The following is a 25627-nucleotide window of genomic DNA, read 5'->3' on the forward strand; positions in this document are numbered from 1 at the left end:
AAGAATTATGGGCTGGACAAAGTGGTGACGATACCTCGGCCGACCAGACCGTCTGATATCGGTTCAGTCTTCACGGTCCACGCAGCCCAAGAAGAACGTCCCTATTGCTTTTACGTTTTTTAACGTGCTCACATTTGAAGTTATTTACATGCTTGTCAAACCTGATCTTCTTTATTATGTTAATATGGGAACGAGGAGTCCAGGTGTTGTTTAAATTATGTTTCTTGTCGCTCTTTGTGCCTTTAAATTGCATCTTATATCCTCAAGTCCTTCTTCTACATGAAAACATTTACGTAAAGCCGTTCTGAGAGGAGCAGTCGTCACTTGGTCAATTTCCCTCTCTGCCTCTAATAGTAACTGTTCAGGAAACCTATAATAAAACCTACATGTTGGCCCCCGGCTGATGATGTAATTGAAGAGTAGCCTCACTTGTTTGAAATAACCATGTTTTCATGAATTAACGCAAAGCCCATAAATTGTCCGGCAGCGTATCATCAATTGTCAAGCTAAATAAGTGGCTAGCAAACATGTGGGTATAAATATAAAACGGCAACGTGATTTATTGTCGGGCTGGACAGCTCACTTTGTTATTTTCCCTCCAAGTCCTGATTGCTGCATCCTGAAGGCTATTTGGGTTGGGAAACGGTTGACTCGACAATTAAGGCGTTTGTGTTCACTGCTGGACCACCAGCTGGTGTTTCATTCGCCAAGAGGGAGGGGAGCCCTCCACCCTGGAAGGGAGGTGCGTGTGTTTGCGTGTGAATGTGTGTGTGAGAGGGGGACCACAACTGAAGGAGCACCACGAAGGTAGTGATCACAAAAAAAAGACAGGCCGTTTTTATTTGGGAGTTTGAAGGGGCTGGGCGTGACGGCACTTTTTGGCTAACCAAAACTATGCCTGGGGAACAACGCCTTCCAAAGATAACTGCCGAGGAGACCTGCTTCTCTCCTTCTTTTTTTTGTCCGGAGGAGGAGGAATGGGGGTCCTTTGGCTCGTGGAGTGGAAAATAATAGACAAAGGTTGTTCTAAAGGGGAATGCCGATCAGTCATTCTGTCATGATGGGAGACAGAACTGGTCTTTTCCTGCCGGCTAAGTAGAGGACTCTGCCCGAGCGTGGAGCCGCCACAACAAACTGCATAATTGGGTGAAATAATGTTGGCAAACAAACACGCAGCACTCAGCCTTAAATTAAGAGCCCGGGACCACCTTGTCATACGTTATATGAGGGATTACAGGAGCCTAAACATCGAGGCAGCGTGTGAGCAGACTGAAGTCACCAGCTTCTTCAGGTCTTTTCGGGAATTAGAGAAGTCAACGTGATCACATTTTTCAGTTTTATGACACGTACCGTCTTGTTTTCAAACAGATCGTGGTAACTCCGCAGCACGAGCAGGAAATGAACGACCACATAAACTTGTAGAAGCAGCGACCAGCTGCGGCTGTGGGGAACTTCCTTTCCAGTTACCTGCACAGGGAAAAACAAATAAAGTTTAATTCCCCTAATCCCTAATTTTCTGGCCGGATTCTCACTGCGGATGACGTGCGGTGAAACTTCGTGTTTAAAGAGAGATTTTACAGAACAGTGCAGTGAGAAGAAGAACAATGTGTTCCCTGCATAGACTGTAAATAAAGATGGACGACGCCCTGTTTTATAGCATCAAATAACTCATTCAAATCAAACTTGTCATAAACCATCTTAGTGAAAAATCTATTTCAGTTTGACCCGTGTCCCGTTAACAGACGTGGAGGAGGCAGGGTTAATGACCTGCACCGCAGCCAGCCACCAGGGGGCATCATGTCGTCCATCTTTATATCTTGTGCATGGTTGTTTATATCTTGTGTGTGAGAGCAGAATTAAACTAATAATCAAAAGACCTTGTATTTGTATAATGTAAATACAAAGAGTCAACAGAATAAATAACAGGTCTTGTGGTTATCCGACATTTTAATGAAGAGCTGTTACATATTAGATCTTTAACAAGGAGGCAGATAAGAGGAAAAAACACAAACCACTTGAAAACAACACTGAGTCAGTGTGAGTGTCTGGACCTTTAAAAAAGGAAAATCTAAACTAATAAAAATCACGGACAGAAACTTTGTCGGCCAAGTGCTGAAGCCAAAACAGCCTCAAATTTGTCTTACGACCTTTTCCCACTTCTAAAATCCTGGTGCAAATTATCTTGTTGTGTTCCATCTACAAAGTCGTCCAGGATTTATTGTGTGTAGCGGTTTCCCCCCGAAACACTGAGGAACATATGAGTCTCTCTGTTCGAGCTCCCTGACTCATTTGTCCTCTTCGCGTCTGCATCTGCATCCAAACGATAACTGATTAGGCCTCCGGGCTTCGTGTTGAAACCGCCGTCCTCTTTTGGGAATGAATTACAGAAAAAGAGAAACTGGCCAATCACAGATTCCTGTGTCTCAATCTGGGGGTTTCCCAGGATTCTGAGGATCCAAACCACCACATGTGGGTTCCCCCCCCCCTTCCCTGCATCCCATCCCCAACCCTGTAGGTATTCCAGCCTGCTGCTCTGCTTAATCTCACAGAGCTGAAACACGTTCAACCCTCTCTCCTCCTTTCACTCCCCTCGCTTTGCTTCCTCTCTCTCCCTCACCGGCAGAAATCAATGAGCAGACGTCGACATGAAGCCCTTTCAAGATATTTCAGTTCAAATCCCAGCTCGGGCCGTGTTTAGAATCACCCCGCTGGGTTTAAGGGGCCAATTTAATCACAAAGGCAAAGGGTTAGAGTTAGAGTTAGCTTTTCTTTTCTTTTTTTTCTAAGTGTGAAGACCCGAACGAGCGAAATATGTGACACCATCAGCGTTATTTCAAAGCTAACCACCGGAGAGTTCAACTGGAGCCTGTGTTTCTCTCTGCACACACACACGCACACGCACACACGCACACACACACACACACACACACACACACACACACACACACACACACACTGCATGCGGTTTTAATCCCGCAGACTGCATTTAAAAGACGGTGAAAATGAACTTTTTTGTGTTTCCCCCTACAAAGGCTTTACAGCTTCATATTTGATGTGGCAGTTCCTTGTAAAACGTGTAGAATATGCGAATCCTTCAACGAGGAATGCTCTGCGTCATTTAGTCCCGTGTTTACAGTGCGTCACGTGATGGGTAATGACGCCTGACGACTTTATTATGAAAGTATGCCACCTTCAGGAGCGACCGTGGAAATAGAGGCTTGTTTTACAGACCTTGGGATTGTCGGCGTAGTCTCCCAGACGAGATTTACCAGGTTTCCAGCTCGGACCTTTGATGAAGGTTGACAGTTTGTCGCTGATGGTTTTGTACGTTTTGGACTTCTTCCACAAATACGAATAGTAGTGCAACTGCAAGGGAGAGAGAAAAAGGGAAAAGCCAAAACGTCAATTCACATTCAAATGCTACATGGAACTGATCAGTGCTAATGAAGCCATAAGTGTGACAATCAATCCCGAGTAGAAATGTTTCTGCTTTCATTGGACAGGACGTCGTTCACGCTGCGCTCTGCCAACAGCGAGGGCAGCGGAAATAATCACAACATCCAGCTCCTCGCCGTTTGGTTTTATTGGCGCCCTCCACCTCGGCCGGGCAGCGTGTTTGGAGTGGAGTGATAATGTTATGGTTACAACACGGCCACTCAGCCAACAAAGGAAACATGAGCTCACCTCTCATCTACTGGAAGTGTTTACACGCCGATGCCCGGCCGGTGGCCAACGACAGACTAACCTGAACGTAGACGATTTCAAATGTTTTGATCGGGTACACCAGGCCGTACACCACTTTCTCCTCCTCTGGAGCAAAGGTACCTGCAGAAAACACGAACAGATTTACATTTTCAAAACAAAATTACATGAATAAATAAATAAAAAGTAAACCAGTAGCTGTCGTATAATAGTATAACTTTACACCTACTGTATATCTGTAATTGTTCAGTGTACACATCCAGTTATATAGTCGGTGCACTGTCCCTATTTTTAGGGAACTACAGAGCACATTCAGAGGTTTACAATAAAAGCCAAAGGTTTAAGCCCTCGAGTTGTTTTTATTTTATGTCTCTTATCTGCTTCAGAGGCAGAGAAATAAAGGCTGTGGAGTTTTGTGGTTTTTCAGAACAATGTTCATAGGTTTTATCGGGCACTTTAGATTTTAAAGGAGATTTACCAAACTTCTGTGAGGCCAACAAAACTTCAAACTTATGAAAACAATCTAAAACGTGCTCCTTGACAGAATTAAAAACCCTTTGAGATCACAGGATCAAACTCTTAAAAGTGTTTGTAGCTACTGAGCTAAAATAAATGTCTCAGGGAACTTTAGGTCAAAGTTAACCTCAAGATTCAGTCTGTTACCTCTCACAGTCGAAAATTGCTGAGTCGAGTAAAACAAGCTACAGGCAAACCTGCAGTTTACAGAGTCAGTGTTTCCCTTCATGTCGACGTAATAAATGGTGATACCACAACTTTTGGTTTCCATTAAATAGCGGGTAATGAGAGGGCAGTCCTCACAGACACCAGAGCAGATTCTATATGATCCTATAACTTCTCACAGCCTTAAATGTTATGCACTCACCGGTTCAAGTGCTAAATCTAATGTGACAGTAAATCAACACGTCAGTTAACGTGACAACAAATAAAAGCAAATCTAAAATTAATTTGACTATGAAAGTACTTTTTAGTCCAATTCGCTAACATGGAGGAGGCCGGGTTTCTGACCAACACTCCAGCCAGCCACCAGGGGGCGATAAGGATGTTTTGTCATTTATATACAGTCTATGTTAAACAAAGGAAATTTAAGAGTTTGTATGTTAGAATTGTTTGTATTTAGTAATGACTCACTCCTACTGTCTGGTGCAGGTATTGCGGTTTCAATAATTTCGTTACTGATCCGACCGTCACTACCTAGCATAGTAATTCTCGCACAAAATATTTTAACGGTCACAATGAGCAGTAACTGATTTGGAGACTTTGAAAAAAAGGCCACAAAAAGAAAATAGAAGCTAATTACGAAATCTTACCGAACAATCTGTCCCACACGATCAGAATTCCTCCGTAGTTCTTGTCAATACAGTAAAGGTTCCTCCCTGTTGAGAGAAATGTTGGTGAGGTTACCACAGACATTTTTTATAAACACAGAAATCCTTGGACCCAAATGCTCCGGTTCATTCCAGCATCTCCTGTTTTCCCACGACCAAGCGGTCGAACCTGCCAACAAAGATACCGACTGGACCAAATTAAACACGACCACAAATAACCAGGTTCCAACGCGGCCGAACATCGAGCTCTTGGCCTCGTCATGCTCGTGGGGATACATAAAAGCTTAGTCCTGGAAATCCTGGCAGTAAAACATGATCAAATAGGAGGATTAGATTGTCACGTTCATTTATGAAACATGGCGTCTCTCACCGTGATGAACTCGGTGGTGTTTGGGTGTGTTGAAGATCCACTCCAGAGGCCCAAGGTCACTGATGAGCTGAAGGACATGATGCACAGAACATGCACATTAAATCTAATCGCAATAATCTGATTAATTTCTGGTATTAAAGTAAATAAAAGTGATTAAATAAACATTAAACATGACAAAATGAACTGTCAACACATAGTTGCTGTAAAATAAATCAATGCACTGCACCGTGTCACATCCCATAATAGAACAGTTTCATCCACTGGGGAGCATGAACATCATCAGTAAACACCAGGGCCAGGGTCTGTGGTAGTAAGAGATCCATCAGGTGGTCACCAAAAATTACAATTTAACCCCCTGATGTGCATGAAAAGCAAAATTCTGCACATCTCATTTATATTGGAATTATATTTTTGGGGATGATGAAACTTTTTTGGGGGGAAAATGACGATTTTTCATGAAACAAAGCAAAAGAAAGACACAAACTTCTGGATCCATCATTTAATCCCAACCTAAAGTTAATGGGAAATAACATTTTGCAGATTTTGCTTATTTCCTGCTAATAAGTAAACAAACAAACAAACACACAGACACAAAGGAAATCATACCTTCATTGGTTATTATGGGAATAACTTTAGGAAAGATGCATTATGGGATACCTATCCTGTATAACTGTGGTGAGCTGGTTAATTCTTTTACTGATTTTTAAAAATTGTTTATTTAATCACAGCAGGACGGTGGTGGGAGTGATGAGAACTTCTGGGAGTGGACATGTGAACACTGTCGATAACGATTGAACCTCTAAACACACACAGAGGAGACATGCACACGGACGGTCTGCAAAATAAAACTCACATGAATCATTTACTTCTCATCCACCAGATGCAGCTCTAGAGGTCACCGGGGTCACGCTGAGCATATTTCACACACTTCCAAGTTTCTCTCTCGGCCGCGTCGCAGATATCTTGACGTTTCCCATCGATCCCACTGACCCCCTTAATCTGGAGAAACGTGCGCGGCTGCACAGGATTTCTCTGTGATTCATTATTTCCATGTAATGGCTGCGTCTGGCAGTGGAGCCTGAGAGTTTTTATATTGAATGAGAAGGGGTCTGCGCCACTTCACTACGGCTGCAGAGAAGAGTGCGCCAATAAATTACATGACATCAAAAAAAAAAAAAGAAACAGAAAAACGTAAAGCCCATAAAGGAGGCATAAATTACATCCCCTCAGAAAATCGTGAGTATTATGACTGTTCTCACTAATAGTGCACTAAAAGATGGAGGGCGTTCCAAATCCATTCATTCCCTCTAACGATCGCTGGGATTGTAAAAGTGATACTCCCAGTCACTTTAAAGGCAGACAGAGCGCTCATGCTTCTGTTTGGAATATTTCATAAAATCTCATTATTTTTTATTGAATACAGGTTCCACTGCAACACCGGGTCTACAAAGGCTCGGCCCAGCAGACGGATTAGTATTGGCACGGGGGGATAACTTTACAGACTTCTCTCTCTGGCCAGAGAAACTGTGCAGAGCGAATGGAAGAGTGAGTTCACACAGGACTGGAGCTGGAGGCTGATTCACATCTTTCATGTTCTACACATTCAAAAACCTGGTTTTTAAAGACCCTGAAAATAACTTGTGATTGATTGTTTTTATATTTTTATCATTTATCTGTAAAATTACAAAAGCTCAGACCCACAGTGTGTTTTCTTCTGTCAAAAAACCTTTTTGGCTTAGATGTATTTATTAGGTTGTTATGATTTATCTTTAAATCATTAATTGTTCATCTTTTATTTGATCACCCGTTAATCTTTAAATATTTCCAAAATGTTTCATGACTCAAAATGTAGTTTTTTCTTTATTTCCCCTCATATTTCTTTTACCACATAACTTTCTTTATTTTACTGACACCACTTAGTATCATGGTTTTGTTGTGTTATTTTATATAATTACTATTTCTCTAGGTTCATGTGTTTTCATAGGATGTTTTTTTAATTAGCATCCTTAACAATAAAAGCTAAACAGCATTACATATCTACTATTAACCTGTCAAATATCTTTATTATATCTAGAATGGGATGAAGATGCCACTGGGAGGTAAGATAAACTAGAAGAGGACATGATGTCTGAGCCTCACACACTCCTTCACCTTCTCTCATCAGGAGCTACTATGTGTGTGACTGTGTGTGTGACTGTGTGTGTGACTGTGTGTGTGACTGTGTGTGTGACTGTGTGTGTGACTGTGTTGAACCCAGTCACACACACTCAGACACACTGAATCGTTCAGTGATGGTTACCTCCGTGTGGATCCAGTACTGGTAGAGCAGGTTTAACTGGATGTGAACAGCGAAGATTGACGGAGGAACAGCCAGGGCCATGGGCATGTAGAAGATCTGAGGAGAGGAGGGGGGGGGGGGTAATTCATTTAATACACACCAGACATAAATAAGACGTCTTCACAGCAGCTTGGTGTGAACCTCACACTTTATACCAAAGTAAACCTCTGTTATTCTCCTCTTTTGATCACATACTGTATAACATAAGGACAGTTTTCAGCCCAGTGTTTTCTTTGATACGAGTATTAGAAATAAAGTTGTAATTGTAGGTTCAACTTTATTCTTGAAATCTCAAGACCTTTTTTCCTGCGTCGTAATAAACAAACTTTGAGGTTCAAACGTTTCCTACACATTCAAGTATTAGAACTGAAACAAACATTGTGAGTCCTCTCATCTCTACTGAAGACGTAAATCTTAATAACATTTAGTTTTATTTCTTATTGAGGCCAAATCGTTTCATAAACAGTTGGGCAATAACAATTTTAGAAACAATATCCAACACAGGATTTGTAGTACATTTGTTGGAGACTATTTTCAGTCGTGGTTGAAGGAACGTGGTTCTGTAGTGAGTATTTGGAATAGATGCTGTGTCTGGGATTGTTTCAAATTAAATTCCCATACTTATTTTGAATCAAGGAACTCAGTGACTTGTTAATAATGTTTGTTTTATAGTTTTGGGCAACAACGGTTCTCCGGCACTGAGGAATAAAAAACGTCAGCTAGTCGGATAAATGAGTTTCGATTAATAAATGTGATTCCTTATCCTTGAACAGAAAGAATGAGACGTTACCCATGACGCGAGCTGCTGGGTGAGGGACTGTCTGAGGGCGGTGGCGAGGTTGTAGTGCTCTGAACTGTGGTGAACCTGGTGAGCAGCCCACAGGATGGCCACCTCTGCACAAACACACGCACAAGCAGCATTAAAAGAGTGCAAGGGTCCAGATCTGATGAGATGTTATCACTTCATCCACCTTCTCACGACTGCAGCAGGCGTGGAGCCGTGCACGCACACATCCAGCGCACGCCTTGAAACGCTCACACACACATTTCGGCCGCTTCCACATCACCACCGCCGGTGATTTATCTCGACAATCAACCCTGCTTCTCCCCAAGATCAGTAACTGGACACCTTCACGCCCCAGAAGGAGCCATTTTGCTCCTGCTCCTGGCCGCCGGCCGTCATGAAAACCCGAGGCTGGAGTTTAGCTGGCCACAGGGGTGGGGGTGTGGGGGGGGTGTTGGAGCTATTATGACGGCGGGTTTTCGGGTGCAGCTGGTTAACGTCCAGCCCGGTGTCCCAGAGCTCCAGTTTACATTCCTCCACTGTGTTGTGATACTTGCTACATTAATATCTGTGTTACACTTCATTTTAACATCCAAAGGGAACATGCTTGTTAAGTTTCACTGGATCTCCGGGCCGTTTCCGGACCACCCCGCCTGGCCTGTGCTTTTTGGCACCTCGCGTCCGCTCTGGCTTCTGCAGTCGAACAAGAACCGACTGTATCCCTCGAATATTACAGGACCACAAAAGCCCAGAGTGTTGTGTTCTTTGTAATAAAAGCAGCGCAGGTTATTACACAAAGGTGAAGTTTCGACTTGATGTGTGATGGGATTTGTCATTAAGAGATCAATTATCTAACAATTAAACTTGAATTTAAAAAAAGAAGATGTGTGGTATGTTAGCTCTGGTGCTTTTATTTCTTGCCGCAAAGAGTTTTGATACTAAGTCAAGAAACAAGATGTAAGTTAAGATGTTTCCCTGGATCCAGTTTTGTGCTAAGCTAAACTTGCCGTCTTGAACTCAACCTGTTTTCCCTGAACCTCTTGGTTATCGCTTATTTCCTAAATTACAGCCCCGTGACCAATATGATCAGAACCTGAATATGGTTTTAAAGGTTTTGTCCGAACTCGGCTCATCTCATTAAGTCTCGACGGGCTTGGGTCATGAATCCACATTCTTGTGCATGTACACTCACTCCTCCCTTCTTTTTTTGAGAAATCATCGACAAACCACATCTCAAACTCCTCCTCTCTCATCGTTTAATAATCCTGCGAGCTGCATCGCGGCCGGCCAGCAGTCGTAAAGACCCAGTGGGTCGAAGGTCGACCGCACCTGAACAAACACACAGCTGAGAAGAGGAGGTGAGCGCTGTGTGAGCGGAGGAGCGCCCGCGATCTGTCCAAATGTTTTCCAATCGGAGACACTGAGGTGGAATTCCTTCTCTATTCGGGGGAAACCCGGAGGAGCTGAGGAGTGAAAACCACCACACCTCACTTATTTAACAGGGTTATTGCTGGATTGCAGCAGGTGTGAGAGAGTAAACGTCACGGGGGGGGTGTTTTCGGACGTGTCGCACACAGCGGTAAACGGTGTACGTTGGATGGGGTCGAAATAGAAGCAACAGGATTTTATTTCATACTTTATTTGCCCTCTCAACACAACTGCCAGTCAGTTAGGAGAGGAAACAAGGAGACGAGAGAGGAGAGGTCAAAAACTAATGTTATGACGCTCCTCCCGCTTTGCACCACGGGGGATTCAGAGATGAACTGCCCTGCGAGGAACCACATTCAGAGGATAATCCAGCCTTTGTTTGATTCCAACTGCCTGAGTCCTTCAGCGTTTCTCCGCTCGCTGCAGTGGAGCTTGGCAGGGTCCAGGACTAAGGGCGGTGAAGATTGATGCTGGTTGTCACTGATAGGAAGTAGGAACTGCTAGGCTTCACTGGAAGCCCATGTCCTCATCTCGAAACTCGGCGGGACGCTGCATAGTTTGGCAGGGCCTATTCAGGAGGGAAGCCCCGTTAATGGTGAGAACCAGTGCCACAGAGTCTCCGTGTTCCCAGCAAGAGCAGAGAGAAACGTCTGGCCTCCAGCGAGCCTCCACTCCGCCGGAGGAACAAGGAGCTCACGGACAGTTAGGCACCGGGCGGCTCCGTCACCGACTGGTGCCCCCGACGTGTCTGAGGAGAGGTCGCTCCTTCCTGCTTCTGTTCGACTGTACAATCAGCTGTGATCCCACTGCACCACAAGCTGGTGTGTCTCATCTAAATCGTACGAATCTTTGTTTTCTTTACTCTAGAATGAGCCCTTTATATTTAAAAACTCTTCGGGAGCTGGTCCTCTCTCTGTTTTTTACAGTAGCCCAAATAAACCTTTCCTGAGTTTTCCTGATGTTATTTTCCTGTATTGAAACACACCATCAGGTATCAAACCCTCCAGCCACAGTAAAGTACGTTACAGCCACAGTGTTCAGTGCATTACAGAGAAGAAGTGGCAGCACGGTGATGTAATCGTCTACATTTCTCTAAATTGAGTTGTTGAATTATATCATGACACATAATCAGGGCCTATATGTCATAATCAGTCAGAGTTCGACTTTAACAACGCGCACCTCCTCCCCGTCAGCAGCGGCACTTACATAAGTCACATAAACGCAAGAACCCAGGTCCTGTTGAGCCTCGTAAATCCAGCTCCATTATGAGCCATGCACGCAGTAAAGCGCCAACAATTATCAAACTGCACTTTGAATAATGCTGCCGTGAAAAGAACGTGTGACTGGACAAGAGGAAAATAAGCAGCGTGTGTAGAAGGAGATTCAAATCAACTGGTGTACCACTCAAACCTTGTGAAAGGCTTTTACAGTTACATCAATCAGCCGCTTCAATCATCACCCTCAGCGACAGAGTCCTGGCACTAACAGGCCGCGTCCTTCATGTGCAGCCCTCCGAGTGGTGGGCTGCCCCGTCACTCACGGAGCTAATGGGCTGTGAACGGCCCTCCAGTGTTTGGACTGGTGGGCTCTTGGATGGGATGCCAACCCAAACAGCGAGCGCTGGACTCGGCGGGACGGTCGGCCAACTCCCCTCCACCGCTGCCATACTTCATGCTGTCCACACGGCTCAGTCACACACACTAAACTAAACACACTAACGCCGGTCAGGGCCACTTACAGCTCCCGCACGGAGGGGGCGAACACCAGAGAGTAGAAAGTGACGGGCGAGGTAAGATCTCATATTGTTTTCAGCCCATTTCCATTTGCTAGTTGGTCGGTATGTTTGTTTTGTTTGATTGTGAGCGTGATTACACAAAAACATCGGAATAGATTTCCATAAAACTTGGAAAAGGGGGGTGTGGTTTGGGTCCTAGAAGAACTCATTCACATTTGGTGCCGATTCAGGGATTTTCTATATAAATAAATTCTTCTCCAATCTCAAATATTGTTGTTTAAAATGACTAAAATCAAAATAAGTTTACTTTTCCCTCTCTTTACTGCTCAGATGCAAACAGATGATGTTTTATTTAAGATATTACTTCGTGGAGGTTTTTCAAAATACAGACAAAATACAGAAACTCAAAATCCATGAAGAAACTAAAGGAACTAAATTAGGCCAAAGACCCAAAACGAAAAACATACGACTCTTTCAGTTCGTTTCCCTCATTTCTCTGAATCCTCTAAAATATCCACCATAATCCTGCATCTGTCACAGTTACACGAAAAATAATAAAAGGGTAAAATCTAATACATGGTTATTTTCTATGACCATAAATGTGGGGATTTTCTTTCACAGCCAGTCTGTTGCATTTCTTGCACATCTACGAGATCTCACCGACTGAAACCCTGAACAAAAAGCTTTCTCCCTGAAACCTCCAACACTCCACATGCGAGGCTTCTCCTTCATCGTTCACACATCAGCGGCGCTTCGTCCTCAGCAGCGTCAGCAGTCGTCTGTCACCACTGTTGACAGAGGGAAGTCTGTCCGTCCAGCGAGCGGAGCACGCGAGGGCAGCAGACAGCCGGACTGTGGCCTCTGCTGAGCTCAGCGTCCTCCTCCACCATCATAACACTCTCCTCTTTTCTACACTTTCTTTAAGTACTCCACACACAGGCCCTGTGGACATTCTCCCTCCGCGAGGACTGAGTTCAATCAGACCAGACGCTCTCTCAGTAGACGTCCCCCTTTTGTCTCTTTCATCGCACACAGCCGACGGAGAGTGTGAGCTCAGTGACCTATACATCACTGTTGATGTTATCTCTGCCTCCCACGAGGCCTTTCACTCGCGCTCTGCTGCTGCCGTGTGCGAGACCCCCACATCCTGACCAGACCGTACCGACACAACCAGCGCACCGAGCGGGGGCCCCGGATTCTTTTGTCAACCCCGCAAAAACCTGCAACCGCGCCAGGAACTCGCCGTCAGAGCGAAGATTTATGGAGCCCCCTGCGCCCCCCCCCACCACACAGCCAGGAGGAGCTCCTCTTTAAACAATAACATCCACATCAGCTGCGTCTGCTCGGGAATGGAGGACACGCAGAGGAGTGCTGAGCACATCTGTTTGACTTAACAACTGCTGCTGTCTGCAGGAGGGAAGGGAGGAGTGTGCACGAGGTGCGAGCTGCAGAGGATGTGGTGAGGTGGCAAGTGATCGGGAGCAGGAAGAGACAGAAAGTAGAGATGGACGCTGCAGGGGAGGAGAAGACACTGGACCCAGAGGAGACGTCTGCAACTTTACACCGTTTATTTACTTGTTTAAGGAGAAATGTTGAGAAACAAATTGTTTTTTCGAATTTTGCAGTTGAGGAATTAAGTCAAAACTTCCAGAGTCAACTTGAAATGTAGAGTTTTGGTTTAAAAGTGAATAAAAAGATATCTATGTGCATCTCCTCTGCCGACCTTAAGTCAAACAATGGCGTCTTTCTCCGTTTCCAACCAGATCAAATTGCCTTAATCTCCAACACCAGCAGCTGACTAACTTTCCACTAATATCAATACCTCAGTGTTCTGCCTCGACACTTCACATTAAAGGAGCAGTGACAGAATTTCCCGAGTGGACTCCCCGATGTCTCCTGAGCTATAAGCGTAACGCAGCGGCGGCAGCCCCCGGTGCGGTGAGACGACGGCAGCGTCACTCCATTACCTCACATATAATCAGAGTATGGACAGCTGACTGGCTGATTAATGGCTGCAGCCTGGCTGGCAGGCCTGGATATAGATGCTGCCCGAGACTAGAGCTGCTATTAGTGGTGCCGGCGATATGAGGTTAGAATAAACAGAATCAACAGGCCTGTCAACAACATGGCCGCATCTGAACCGGGTCGGCCTCCTGCTCCCCCAAAACCATCTGAGTTTTGAATATATTTAGTCTGTCTGACGGTGGGAGGGAGGGGGGGGCAGCAGGGGAAAGAGCACGTGGGGTTTTTTAGGAATTTGTTTTCGATTCCTGTTGGTCAGCAGGTTATTGAACTAGTGTGTTTAAAGATGGCCTTGATGCCCTTGAATTCAATAACCTGTGGTCAATGTTTATACAGGGTCGTGTTATCTGAGGAATTAGAGCAGTTACACGTCGTAGCATTCGGTCAATTTAAAACGTACATGTAAGAGCAGAGAGGACTGGAGCTTCAGTAGATCAGCCGTGGGACATCGAGGATGTTTATAGGTAAACAAACACTTTGCTTGAGTCTGTGTGCACAAAGGTAATTCAAGTAGAATCTGTAGATTTCCCTAAAGATTAACCACGGCCGGTGTTTGTCTTCAGTCCACACGTTCAGCGAAAGGCCACAAACGCAGTCCGGTCACTGGGGTTGAAACCCGCTGCCAATCAGACACCTGTTCCCACACAGCCGGCACCGAACACACAGGAAGATGTTGGTGCCTCATGTCGGTGCCTGACCCATCTACTGACATGGTCGCCCAGCTTACAGTCGAGTTAACATTACACTACAGAAAACATTAGTCGACACAATAACTAAAGCTAAAGCAGAGGGCGGGGAATCGAGAGCAGGGACCTGATTACTGCTACTGGGTCCCGGGAGCAACAGCTTGGTGGAGATAAATGCACCAAGTTGTCTGTGATCCACCAGTAACCCGAGAGAAGAAGAACGAGGAGGAAGGCAGGTCAGACTAAAAGGTTCAGTGTGTAGAATATAGTGACATCTAGTGGTAAAGTGTCATGTTGCAGCTTCCAAACACGTCCTAAAAACTCAAAAGGTTTAGTTTGTCCAGTCTGGGCTACTGTAAAAAACATGGCGGCCTCCGTAGAGAGTATAAATATAAAGAATACCATTCTTGGGTTAAGAAAACAACAATTTGTACAATTTAGATGATTAAACACCAGTGAAAACATCACTGGGATTATTTTATATTCAACATCTGATCCCTTTCACCTAAATCTCACACACTGGACCTTTAATTCAGCACCTAGCGATGCATGGTTCGGTTCTGGCACCGGTACCGTTTCTTAAAAAAAAAAGTATGGATTTAGCAGCGGTATCAGAAAAAAACTCCACCGATACCAAACCCTGAGAGTCTCAGTCTTTTTTCTTACACTGAACGGAGAAGCTTGAATAAGATCCAGACCTAAACGCAGACTGGTGCAGCTCGCGTTCCTTCCAATCTGCTCGTATCTCCAAGATCCCAGTGTCTGGAGAGAGCAGAGCCGAGCAGTCACGTCTCGTCAGCGGAGGAGGCATCAGACGACAGGCCGCCTTTCAAAGTACTTTCCACTTAATTATCTTTTCGAGCTGTTCCTCTCATGTGGAAGTCACGAGAGGGAAACTAGGAAAAAAAACAGGGAGCCGTAAAAACTGGTCAAAGTGAAATTGATATTTTACACTCGGGCTAATAAGGGCTTGTATTCCCCAGCAGACCATGTCACTTGTGCCTCTTTCTGAAGTTTTCTGCAATATTTATAATATTTATAGCTCAAACGTCTTGACAACACGATTATAGATGCAATATTTTCACTGGTCAGGGTGTAAAAGTGCACGATGATATGTGCAATAAAACAGACCCACCGAAGCATTTCTACATGATAATTTGACACTCATCAAACTGCTGAGAACTACCGTCTGGCCGCATCCTGCATACGTCTCATTCTTCGGTGCTTTATCGTGCAAAACGTCTCTTCCCACACATCGGAAAACATTTTGCTTGAACCTTGCTGTGGAACAAGCCCGAGGTCAAACTCCGGTTGACCGAGATGACCTTGGCTGACCAGAGTGAGGAGTGAGGACCTTGTCGTCTCTGTCCTGCGGTCGGAGCAGAGCCACGTTCCTTTGGTAACGAGGAACAAAAAAAAGAAAAAGGCTTCTGCATCCCGAGCGAGCGCAGCAGCCACAGAGCAGCGGACAATTATCTGTGACGCCACAATATTCCATGATAACAACCCCAACGGGCTGGGAGAGGAGGAAATGAAAGTGGAAACTTTCTTTTATTAACTGAGACATAAAAAGGATTCTGCAGTTTAAAGCATAAAAATAAATAAACCAGCATATGTACGAGTGCGAGTGTCACTCCTGTAATATGCATCGTCAGACAACGAGGGCAGGAACACACATCGTTAAATCCTAACTCACTCCATATCACTCAGCAGACACGTTACCATGGTAATTCAAAGAAATAGTCCCACACACGGATCATCAGGGATTATCCTCGGCTCCTCGTGTGGAGTTTGATCAACGTGATTCGGTTTCACGGTGCTGATTCAAGGTTTAACTTAGATGTGACTTTGCATGAGACTCGTGACAGATCCCAAAAAACTGACCCATTTTCTCAGAAAAGGGAAAAGAGCAAGTTATTGATTTGGTTTGGTTTTCTTACAAAACAATGCTCTGAACATTTTTTTATCGATATTAGTTCAGTAGTTTTTGCAGAATCCTGCAAAGTAACAAACCCCAATAAAAACACTAGATCTGTTTTTTCCTTTTGATGAAAAATGGATGAACTAACAAATTCCAAGACCCTAATTATTCACAAAAAATCCTCTGAGAAATCAACGACATGTGGAAATAAAATGCACAATGTTAAAGAAATTAAAGAAAAGATCCTGGATATGCACCAAAGTTTAATGGATTTGTTTCCTCACCAATAAAACATCCTTCCACAAAATTTTGCGGTAATACATCCGGTACTTTAGTGCTTTTCATTATTTTAAGATGTTTTATTGACTCAACACTTTATCAAATTGAGAAAATATTCAGTAGATTCATTAATAATAAAAAATAATCATCAGTTATCTCTAAAACGATGTCTCTGGCTGTTAAGATACTTGACATGTTGATAATTCTTTCTGAGACATGAACTTCATGAATCCAGTAAAAACCTGTGGAGTGATTGTGTTCCACAGAAAAAGCCTCACACAGACACACAAACTGCACAACGACAACACAATCTCCAGACCCGTCCTGTGTCACGGTGGCAAGAGATAAAAACAGAGCTGTAAAGTAGAAGCTTCCTGAGGCGATGTTCTCGCTCACCTCAGAATCATGTCGGGAACTTCTTGGCGAGCGGGCGGCTGCACATTTTGAAAACACAGCTTCTGTTTTGCCAAATTCTAACGTCAACACCGCGGCACTGGACTTTTCATTCCAGAGTCATGTGGACGCGACGTCGGGCAGCTTGATGTGCCGCTGACACAAATAAACATCAGTGCGGGCCACAGATAAATACCACTTTAAATCCTGTGTGCGCTGTGTGGCAGCTGAGCATCTGGCACGTGCATCAGCCAACACACACGGAAAGAGTCATTTCTAAAGACGTCCAGCCACTACTTAAGAAATACTGCATCCGGGATATATATTTTTTTTATTTTTCAGCGTAGTGATGCTGCTGCAGGATGTTGCTGCTTCAGAGCCGGGACTATATACGGCCAGTTGCTGTGACAGCTCCGGGTTCAGACCGCAGTCCTCTGGAGACCACGGCCTCTCACATCTGCACAGCTCCAGAACAGCTGGATGTAACTCAAAAATAATTGCTTCCTCTGCAGCGTCCAGGAGAGCATGATGTGTGTGCTATCTCCACGACTCCTCCCTGCAGGGACGGCGACTAAATCAACATTTTACTGCCATTTATCATCAACTCGCTTTGTACTTTTCAGTTTCTATTATCTCAGGGGCAGACGTTTGATCAATGTTCGATTCACAACACAAATACAAGCTCCTCCATTCAGAGATCCATCTTTGAAGCATCCTACTTATCCATATTTTGAATTAGGTATAACCGCTCGAAACATACTAAGCATGTGTCTGGTCGGTGGAGACGAGGATCATGCAGCAGGAGCGGCTTGAAAAAAAAGTTTCTACTGACATTTTAATACTTTTTCCACCAGGGAAAGTGGTCACCATTCAAACCCTTCGTAACCACCATGAATCCAGGCTGACCACAGCCGCCATGCTCCGCGTAGGAGCAAACTTCAAAAGCCGTCACGTGCACCTTTTTAAGCCTAAAGACGTGAGTGTTCCTCCACATGATGAAGATGATGGATGAGGCAGAGAATCACTTTTGTCATCTACGGTCGATTTTCTGTCAATTTTACTTCTTAAACACTCGAGTGATGCTTCCTTGTTTCTGGGTAAAACACAGATCTGAAACCACACGGCGTTATAAACACGAGAAAACAAGAGTAAGAGGAAAACGTTTCAATGAACTGCACCCGACCCCTCAACCCCCTGAACTGTCTGTGAGCGTCGGCGTGTTGGTACCGTGAGCACAGCGGTGGACCCAGTAGTAGCAGAAGTCCACGCCCAGGAAGGTGAACCACCAGGTCCAGGCGGAGTCCCAGGGCAGCTCCACCAGGCGGAACCGCTCCCACGCGTACATGTAGGCGGTCAGCTCGCAGCCTCGAACCAACAACCTGAGGAGAGGGAGGGACAATCAGAGCGACACGTCACAGGCTAACGACCGAATCACAGGATCTAATGCACCAATCCACTGGAGGAGCTGGTTTAACGTCAGGGCGAGTTTGCTTCCTCTGCCACCAACACCTCCCGACACCAGATAAGTGGAGGGTGGGGGTTAGGATGGATGGATGGATGGATGGATGGATGGATGGATGGATGGATTAAAGTGAGGGTGACAAAAATATGATCCTCCCCATGCAAATGGTGCTCTTGCATTCGTAGATCAACACCGTGCACTCTGTCTCACACCACGTTAGCTTAGGTGATGATGTTCCTTTGAATAGAATTCATCCATCTACCTGAATCATGTCGGTTTCCCAATTCATAAACACACCTATGAGAAACAGGAAAGAAGTCCGGCCATGAAGCACGTGACTGATTCAGCTACGACATCCACCTCCACCATCTTTACATATCACGACCTGCCTGAACACTCACGTTGGGAGCCTGGAGATCATTCCAGAAGATATGGAGGTGAGGCCGTCGCTGATGGTGACCACCGGGGCTCCGGTCTTCAGCGCGCCCACCACCATCTCCAGAACCATCAGCCCTATGAAGAAAGGAGTGGCCTACACACACACACACACACACACACACACACACACACAAAACCATGAATCAGCTGTTACAGACTGTGAAAACAAGACAGTTTCAACTCCACTGTTGCTTTTACCAGTTGTGTTGATCAGCAGTGTTTGTTTTGGCGGAGGAGCTAAAAGCTTGCGTGACTTTCGCGTCTTGTGATCCGTGATGTTTGTTCCGCTGTCCGAGGCTCGAGCAGCGGCTCTGAAGCCGACGGCGTATTTGGCAGATCGGGGATCACAAACATTTGTCTTTAGCAGAGCCACTCTGGAGGTAGACGTGCTCTCGGGGGGGTTTGAGTCAAACCACCGGGCGAACACAACAACGCACGTCTTCACTTTTACTGACGTCAGGGGGAAGCCAAGCGAAACTAAACTAAATGAGGGGTGAGATGTTTCACAACTAATAGATGAAATAAATAAAACACACTCATCTAAGTAAGGTTAAGATATAAGTTATTCTGCTTATTCTGCTAAACAATTCATAACGACATGCAGCTACCTGGACTTTCATTAATAGTTAAGTCTCAGAGTAAAATTTAAAAAATGTAAAAAGTGCTGTAACTGTAGCTTTAATCAGTAATGTGCCAAATTCAGATTACGTCATTAAAATTTTAATCAAAATGTTTAGTTCTGCCAACATTCAGCCAGAATCTAAATAAAAATCTGAGCGTAAAAACAATAGAATCTGTTAATAATTTATTAAACCTAGATATTTACTAGAAAATGTGAGGATTAAAAGTTGCAAAGTTATAGTCATTGGATAAAAGCTGTTTTTAAAGACACTGTCCTCACAGTTGGTGGGAGAATGTCCCGAGTTAAAAAGTCCCCCTTATTTAAAAACAACATTTTCACAAAACATGTGATTCATAAAGTCAAACATACAATGGATGTTTTTGTTGTTGTTGTTTTTCATTAGCAGCTCACTAACAATGATTAAAATGATTAAAATTCTACTTTCTCCCGAAGTTGCAGAGAATGGATGACGTCCAGTAACCGGCTCTGACAAAAACAAATGGCGAGCGCCAACCAAACAGTCAGCGACAGGCCTCCACCTCTAACTGCGCTGCAAACGTGTAATAACCTCTTAATGGGTCTGTCAAACATGGAGCCAATTAGCGAGGGACGGGGTCACGACTGCGACTTCAGCTGCTCTGCTGGTTAGCTTTAGCTCAGAGGCGCTCACAGACCAGAAGCCTCTGCAGTCGTAACCGGGACACATGGCCCCCGCCGAGAGCCGGGGTGTGCCGGGATCGCAGAGGAACACATCTGCAGGTGGGTCGGGAGGAAGTGTGTGTGTGTGTGTGTGTATTCACATGTGAAGGCTTCCACTTGAGCATGCAGGTGTGCGACGTGGATGTGTGTGTGTGTGTGTGTGTGGATGCGTGTGCACGTGCAGAGGCGAGAGCAACTGCAGGGACGTGCGATCACACGCAACACTCCAACATCTGGCAGCAGACTGCAGAGCTGCGGCGAACAAATGGGCCTCGCAGCGCAGGCAGACCTCCTCCGAACCCGCTGAGAGAGACATTATCTTTCTGGACGCCGGCCTACAACCTCCCCCCCGCCCGCCCCCCTCTCCTGGCTAGAGGATAGTTTTACCTCTGCAGCTCCGACTTCTTGACAACATTATTCAGCAGCTCATTCTCATGTGCAAGGAATAAAGCGTAGAAGAGGAAGAAGCTTGCATCTTGTTGTCTGCTTGTTTCATGAGAACGTTTCTGTCCTTGTTCTGAACTTGCAAGCAATAAAAGCGTCTTTCCCTTTGTTTTGTTTTATCTTTTTACAAATAAACCAAAAATCAAAAAGCCTCCTTCATGCTGCAGCATGTGTGTGACTGTTTGTTGTGGTTTCTAATAATCGTATTTTATTTTAAACCTTATATAAAACATGATGTTTGTGCACCAGATGTCTGCTTCTTCCCCCAAACATCCTTTTCATTTAATAAGGTTACGGATGTTGGCTGCAAACATGTCGGCTGCCAAGAAACTTTTATCGTTACTGTCTCAGAAATATTTTGTTTGCTTTCATATCGGCAGAAGAAACCTGGCAACACAAACTGATGATTCCAAACAAAATTAGTCAGATTGCGTTTTGTTTTTTCTAATTAATTTGGCCTTTGGGATCCAAGAGCAATAAATGTGCAGAGTAATTAATGACACGGGGAAAACTGTAAACAGTGCTGAGTCACAGACGCCGAACACACCCATACACACCCATACACACTTTTATAACCACTGAGCCCCGCGGCAATAACACATTTGTTTCATCACGTTTGGTCGTGGATTCTGAGGACTCCTGCTGTGAGGGTAATTGTTCTCCTCCCCCGATGTGCCCTTTAAGAACCTCATAACAAACACGTGCTGCTAAAACCTGCACCAGACACTCGCCACAATAAAAAGGCAAATGAGACACAGTAAAGTGACAGAAACAAGTAGGAGAAACCCCGACTGCAGATTTACTGAAGTGCTGCACTTAAATACAACTGTGACGCCCATGATTCACTTCTCTTTAGTTCAAGTACAAACATGAGAACTGCAGTATATCTGTGTTTCAGTTGAGCTGGGTGATGAAACTATGATCAAATTTACAATTGTCATTATTGATTAATGTCCAAAAGTTATTAATAAACTATTTGGTCTATAAAACTGCAGAAAATAGAATAAATTTATAAATTACTCGCAAATTTAAGAGTCTCTTGGTATTCAGAAAAATATAAAATACAGTATGACACAATAAAAACAATTAAATAATTACACAAGAAAATAGAAAATATTTTATGAATAAAATTTCAACAAGAAAATGTTTGATGATTTGATAATAATCAGGTTATAAAATAATCTATGTAGATATTCTTTATATAATTAACTGTTGCAGCTCTTAACAACTTGATTTAAATTTGTCTCAGTTTTTGTGCAGATGTTCGTGTTTATTTCACTTTAACGTGTAATTTAATTATTTTTTAACATGTCTGTTGAAATTCGTCAGAATAAGGAATAAAAAAATAACGTTCATATCTGTTCTGGAACTCAGACTGAAAGAAAAGTCAAGTATCATGAATTTACAGATAAACCAGTCATGTGTGTACAGCTGTAGTGACTCAGAAGAATTTGAAAGAATTAATAGGTTTAATTCGTCATAAATAAGCGTATGAATCTCACTGTGACCTTGTGACTATAACTGTGAAAGTTTAGGATTCAATTTTAAGAAATTTCCTCGAAGCAATCCCGAGGTTTCCTGCATCATGAGGAGAACAACGTGGTGAGGTCACTGGGATCCTGACCTTTGATGACCCAAATCTTATCTACGGGTACAAGTGAACGTTTGGACTCATTAATTACTTTACAGTGTTCTTGAGATAACACATTCATAAGACTGGACAGGACGGACAAATGGACAAATGGACAAACAGACAAACAACCCACAGTAATGTCTTTAAACTTATGATGTTTAAACCTTTTAAAGAAGAATCCCTGGATCCATACAAACAATGACTCATTGACCTATAAGCTGTGAGTCAATTGTCCTGTGATGCAGAGATACCTTGAAAAATGGATTTGTGAACTATGCATGACGTCCTTCTCTCATTGTGACTTCTTCATAACACTGATCATAAGACATCATATGATGGGGGAAGATTTTTCTGGTCAATTAAGCTTCAGACTGTCTCTCTTCTCCTTACATACATTTATATAGATATATATATAAATCTTAACCCTCAAACAGGCCAATGAAAAGTAAGGTGTAGGGTCTATGCTGAACATGGTCCTCACAAAGATATAAGTACAAGCACACACACACAGGTTTGTGCAGCTTTTCCAATTAGGACGATGCATCGACTTCCATTCATTGTGGAAAACCAAACCAAAACCCTGTCCCTCACATTAACCGTGACCAACTCATTCCTAACCTCGATCTTTACCTAACCACAGCTCACATCTGACCACTAACCTTAACCAGAGCCTCGGACATTATGATTAGCCTCATTAGAACTGGGATTTGGCAGCAACAACCAGTATAGACATGCAGGATGTTCCCCCAGTTGAGGGTATGTCTGCACAGTAATAACGTAACACATATTTAATATTGGCTGCATCATGTGCAGGTGCAGCATCTCTCACTGTTGTGTCTGCAGCACACTCACACATTACAATTTAAATGACTTCCTCTACTACAGTGAATCCCCTGAGGACACACACACGCGCACGCACGCACACGCACACGCACCTGTCGTTACACCCACCTGCTGCACATAGTTGGGAACCTCCTCCAGCCTCTGGAACGAGGACTCTCCGGGTGTGAGCAGGGAGAACATGGCCCGGATCCCCGTGGACATGTTGCCGGTGTCGGCCATGAGCAGCCTCCTCCCCGCGGCGCTGCTGCAGGTGAGTCCCCGTTACCTGCGCTGAGCCCCTGAGTGTGTGTCTGTGTGTGTGTGGGAGTGTGTGTGTGAGTCCCAGCCTGCAGCTCGCTGTGACAGAGTGTGTGTGTCTGTGTGTGTGTGTGTTTGTGTGCAGTGAAGTGGGACAGCTGTGAAACTCCCCCCATGAGAAAAGTTCTCCTCACAAACAGGAAGTGTTGTTCTCTTAAAGTGGCCGCAGGTTTCTGATCGTTCCCCAGAGACTCAGACTTCAACCTTTGCTCCTGATCCTGGTGTCTGTGACTTATGCAATGGAGCCAAGTTTATTATTATAGATAGAGATATTATATGAAGTGTAATAATAAATAATAGATTGAAAGAAAGATAGATAGATAATAGATAATAGACAGAGAGAGAGAGAGATACTATATGAAATATAAGTATTAATTCAATAGATAAATAGATAGATAAATGGATAGTATATGAAGTATAATGATAGATAGATGGTATATAACGTATAAGTACTGATTCAATAGATAGATAGTATATGAATAGAATAGTTATATATACTATATAGATAGTATAAGTACTGATTCAACCTCTTTGCACAAGTAAAAGCATAAAAGTACCGGCTCTGAAATGTACTTTAAGTATCAAGGTAAAAAGGTTCCCACTGAAAGTCTCTTAATCACAGTAACTAAGTATTTGTACTTCAGTACTTCTCACCTCTGTCATCGTGGTTATAAATTACAGATGTTTGAGTTCTGCTCAGTTTTTAACAGGATTAAGATGTAAAACATGTTTGAGTATTAAAAACTCTTTGTTCTCATTCTAAGCAGATGTACAGTGTTCAGAACAGAAAGCTGGTGTGCACTCTGGGTCACTGTGAAACCAACAGAGGACTATCTACTGAGCATATCTGATTGTCATTATGTAGAAAAGGTCATTATCATATTGTAGAGCTGTGGGTTTATGTAAAAAGTGGGTTATGAACCAAATAATCAAGGGTTGAGGAGAAGCTGTTACGGCTTCTTGAAAATTGCAATTTAAACAGTTTTTCATGCTTTGAGGCTCATTAGAGGATCACCCTGAACCACCTCAGAGCTTTTAGATTTACAAATAATTTCTTTATTACAAGAGTCGCAAGTAAAAAAATCAAAATTTCTGATTCACGAGGGATTTTACTGTTTGTTATGCATCTATTGTCTTAGGTGAGAAAATCACTGACCTGATAAACACTGGTAGTTTTTAGAAAGAGCAGCTTTTAATCAGTAATGAACAAAATGTGAACTGAGGACGTTTTTGTTCTCATATTTTATTAATGTCACAACCTGTTCTCCCAAACCTCGGTATCCGAACCAAGAGGAGACACAAGCTGAGAGGTTTCACTCACCAGTTGTCGGCTGCAATTATTTACACAGAATGTGAGGAACATCCAAGATATTTGTTTTAATCTTTTGATTTGAAATGAAATTATTAAATAGTTTTATATTTACAGAACCTAGTAGTGTTTATACTCTAATGCAACCTGTGTATATATTTTTGTTCCCAACAATATTTAAATGTTTATCTCCACTCCTCGTGTTTATCTCGTGGCGAGATGAAGATGGTCCTGATTGGACGATCAGTTCCAAAGAGATGACCACCGGTCACGGATTGGTTTCCAGGCGCTGATTGGTCGGAGAGCAATGAAATGAAAACACTCGCAACCTGGATCAGAGCAGAACGATAGAAGAATTTGAGTGTGTATTTGTAGCGTGTTTTCTATTTGCTGCGCATGTGTTAAATCGATTCTGTCTCTGTTTACACGTGTTTTCTTAAATTGAGCTCTCAGGGCCACCGTACAGCCTGAGAGCCTGAAAGGTCAAAACCAATCAATTTAATCTTAGTATTGTGCTTCGATGGTAACGGTCATTAAACTGTGACTTGCCATCAGAGGATAAAGCCTCATGATCAGGCAGTTAAGACACCATAGAATCATGAGACATGTTTAAAAAGATCAATTCAAACGCACAAATTAACAGTTTCAGGCCAGATTTACTATTTGAAAATGAGCGTTTACAACATAACGTTTATAATCTGTGGTGTTTCACGAACCAGTGTGAGAGGTGAGTGTCCTCAATACTTGTGAATACTTTAACAGTTGCAACGTAGAAAAAGAAAGGATCACATTCATCCCACGGATTTTGCTTCAGGGGAAAGAAAGAAAGAAAAAGCCGCACATGTCACGTCATGTGCCCGTCTGCACGAATTAGAA

At 43.6% G+C, this 25627-nt stretch overlaps 1 protein-coding gene across 1 annotated transcript in view; it reads right to left on the reverse strand.

Moving 5' to 3' along the window:
- Positions 1–23721, reverse strand: part of agmo (alkylglycerol monooxygenase) — a 39641-nt gene extending 15920 nt beyond the window's left edge. Inside the window, exons 1-10 of the mRNA XM_035164239.2 lie at positions 23254–23721; positions 18868–18998; positions 18232–18383; positions 8547–8650; positions 7718–7813; positions 5419–5485; positions 5031–5096; positions 3746–3825; positions 3232–3366; positions 1351–1467 (exon numbers count right to left, since the gene is read on the reverse strand). Coding sequence (XP_035020130.1) covers positions 1351–1467; positions 3232–3366; positions 3746–3825; positions 5031–5096; positions 5419–5485; positions 7718–7813; positions 8547–8650; positions 18232–18383; positions 18868–18998; positions 23254–23364 — 1059 coding nt within the window. The 5' untranslated portion in view covers positions 23365–23721. The remainder of the gene's footprint in view (positions 1–1350; positions 1468–3231; positions 3367–3745; positions 3826–5030; positions 5097–5418; positions 5486–7717; positions 7814–8546; positions 8651–18231; positions 18384–18867; positions 18999–23253) is intronic.
- Positions 23722–25627: the final 1906 nt, after the last annotated feature.

The sequence above is a fragment of the Hippoglossus stenolepis genome, chromosome 8 (assembly GCF_022539355.2).
Source record: "Hippoglossus stenolepis isolate QCI-W04-F060 chromosome 8, HSTE1.2, whole genome shotgun sequence".
Classification (NCBI taxonomy): domain Eukaryota; kingdom Metazoa; phylum Chordata; class Actinopteri; order Pleuronectiformes; family Pleuronectidae; genus Hippoglossus; species Hippoglossus stenolepis.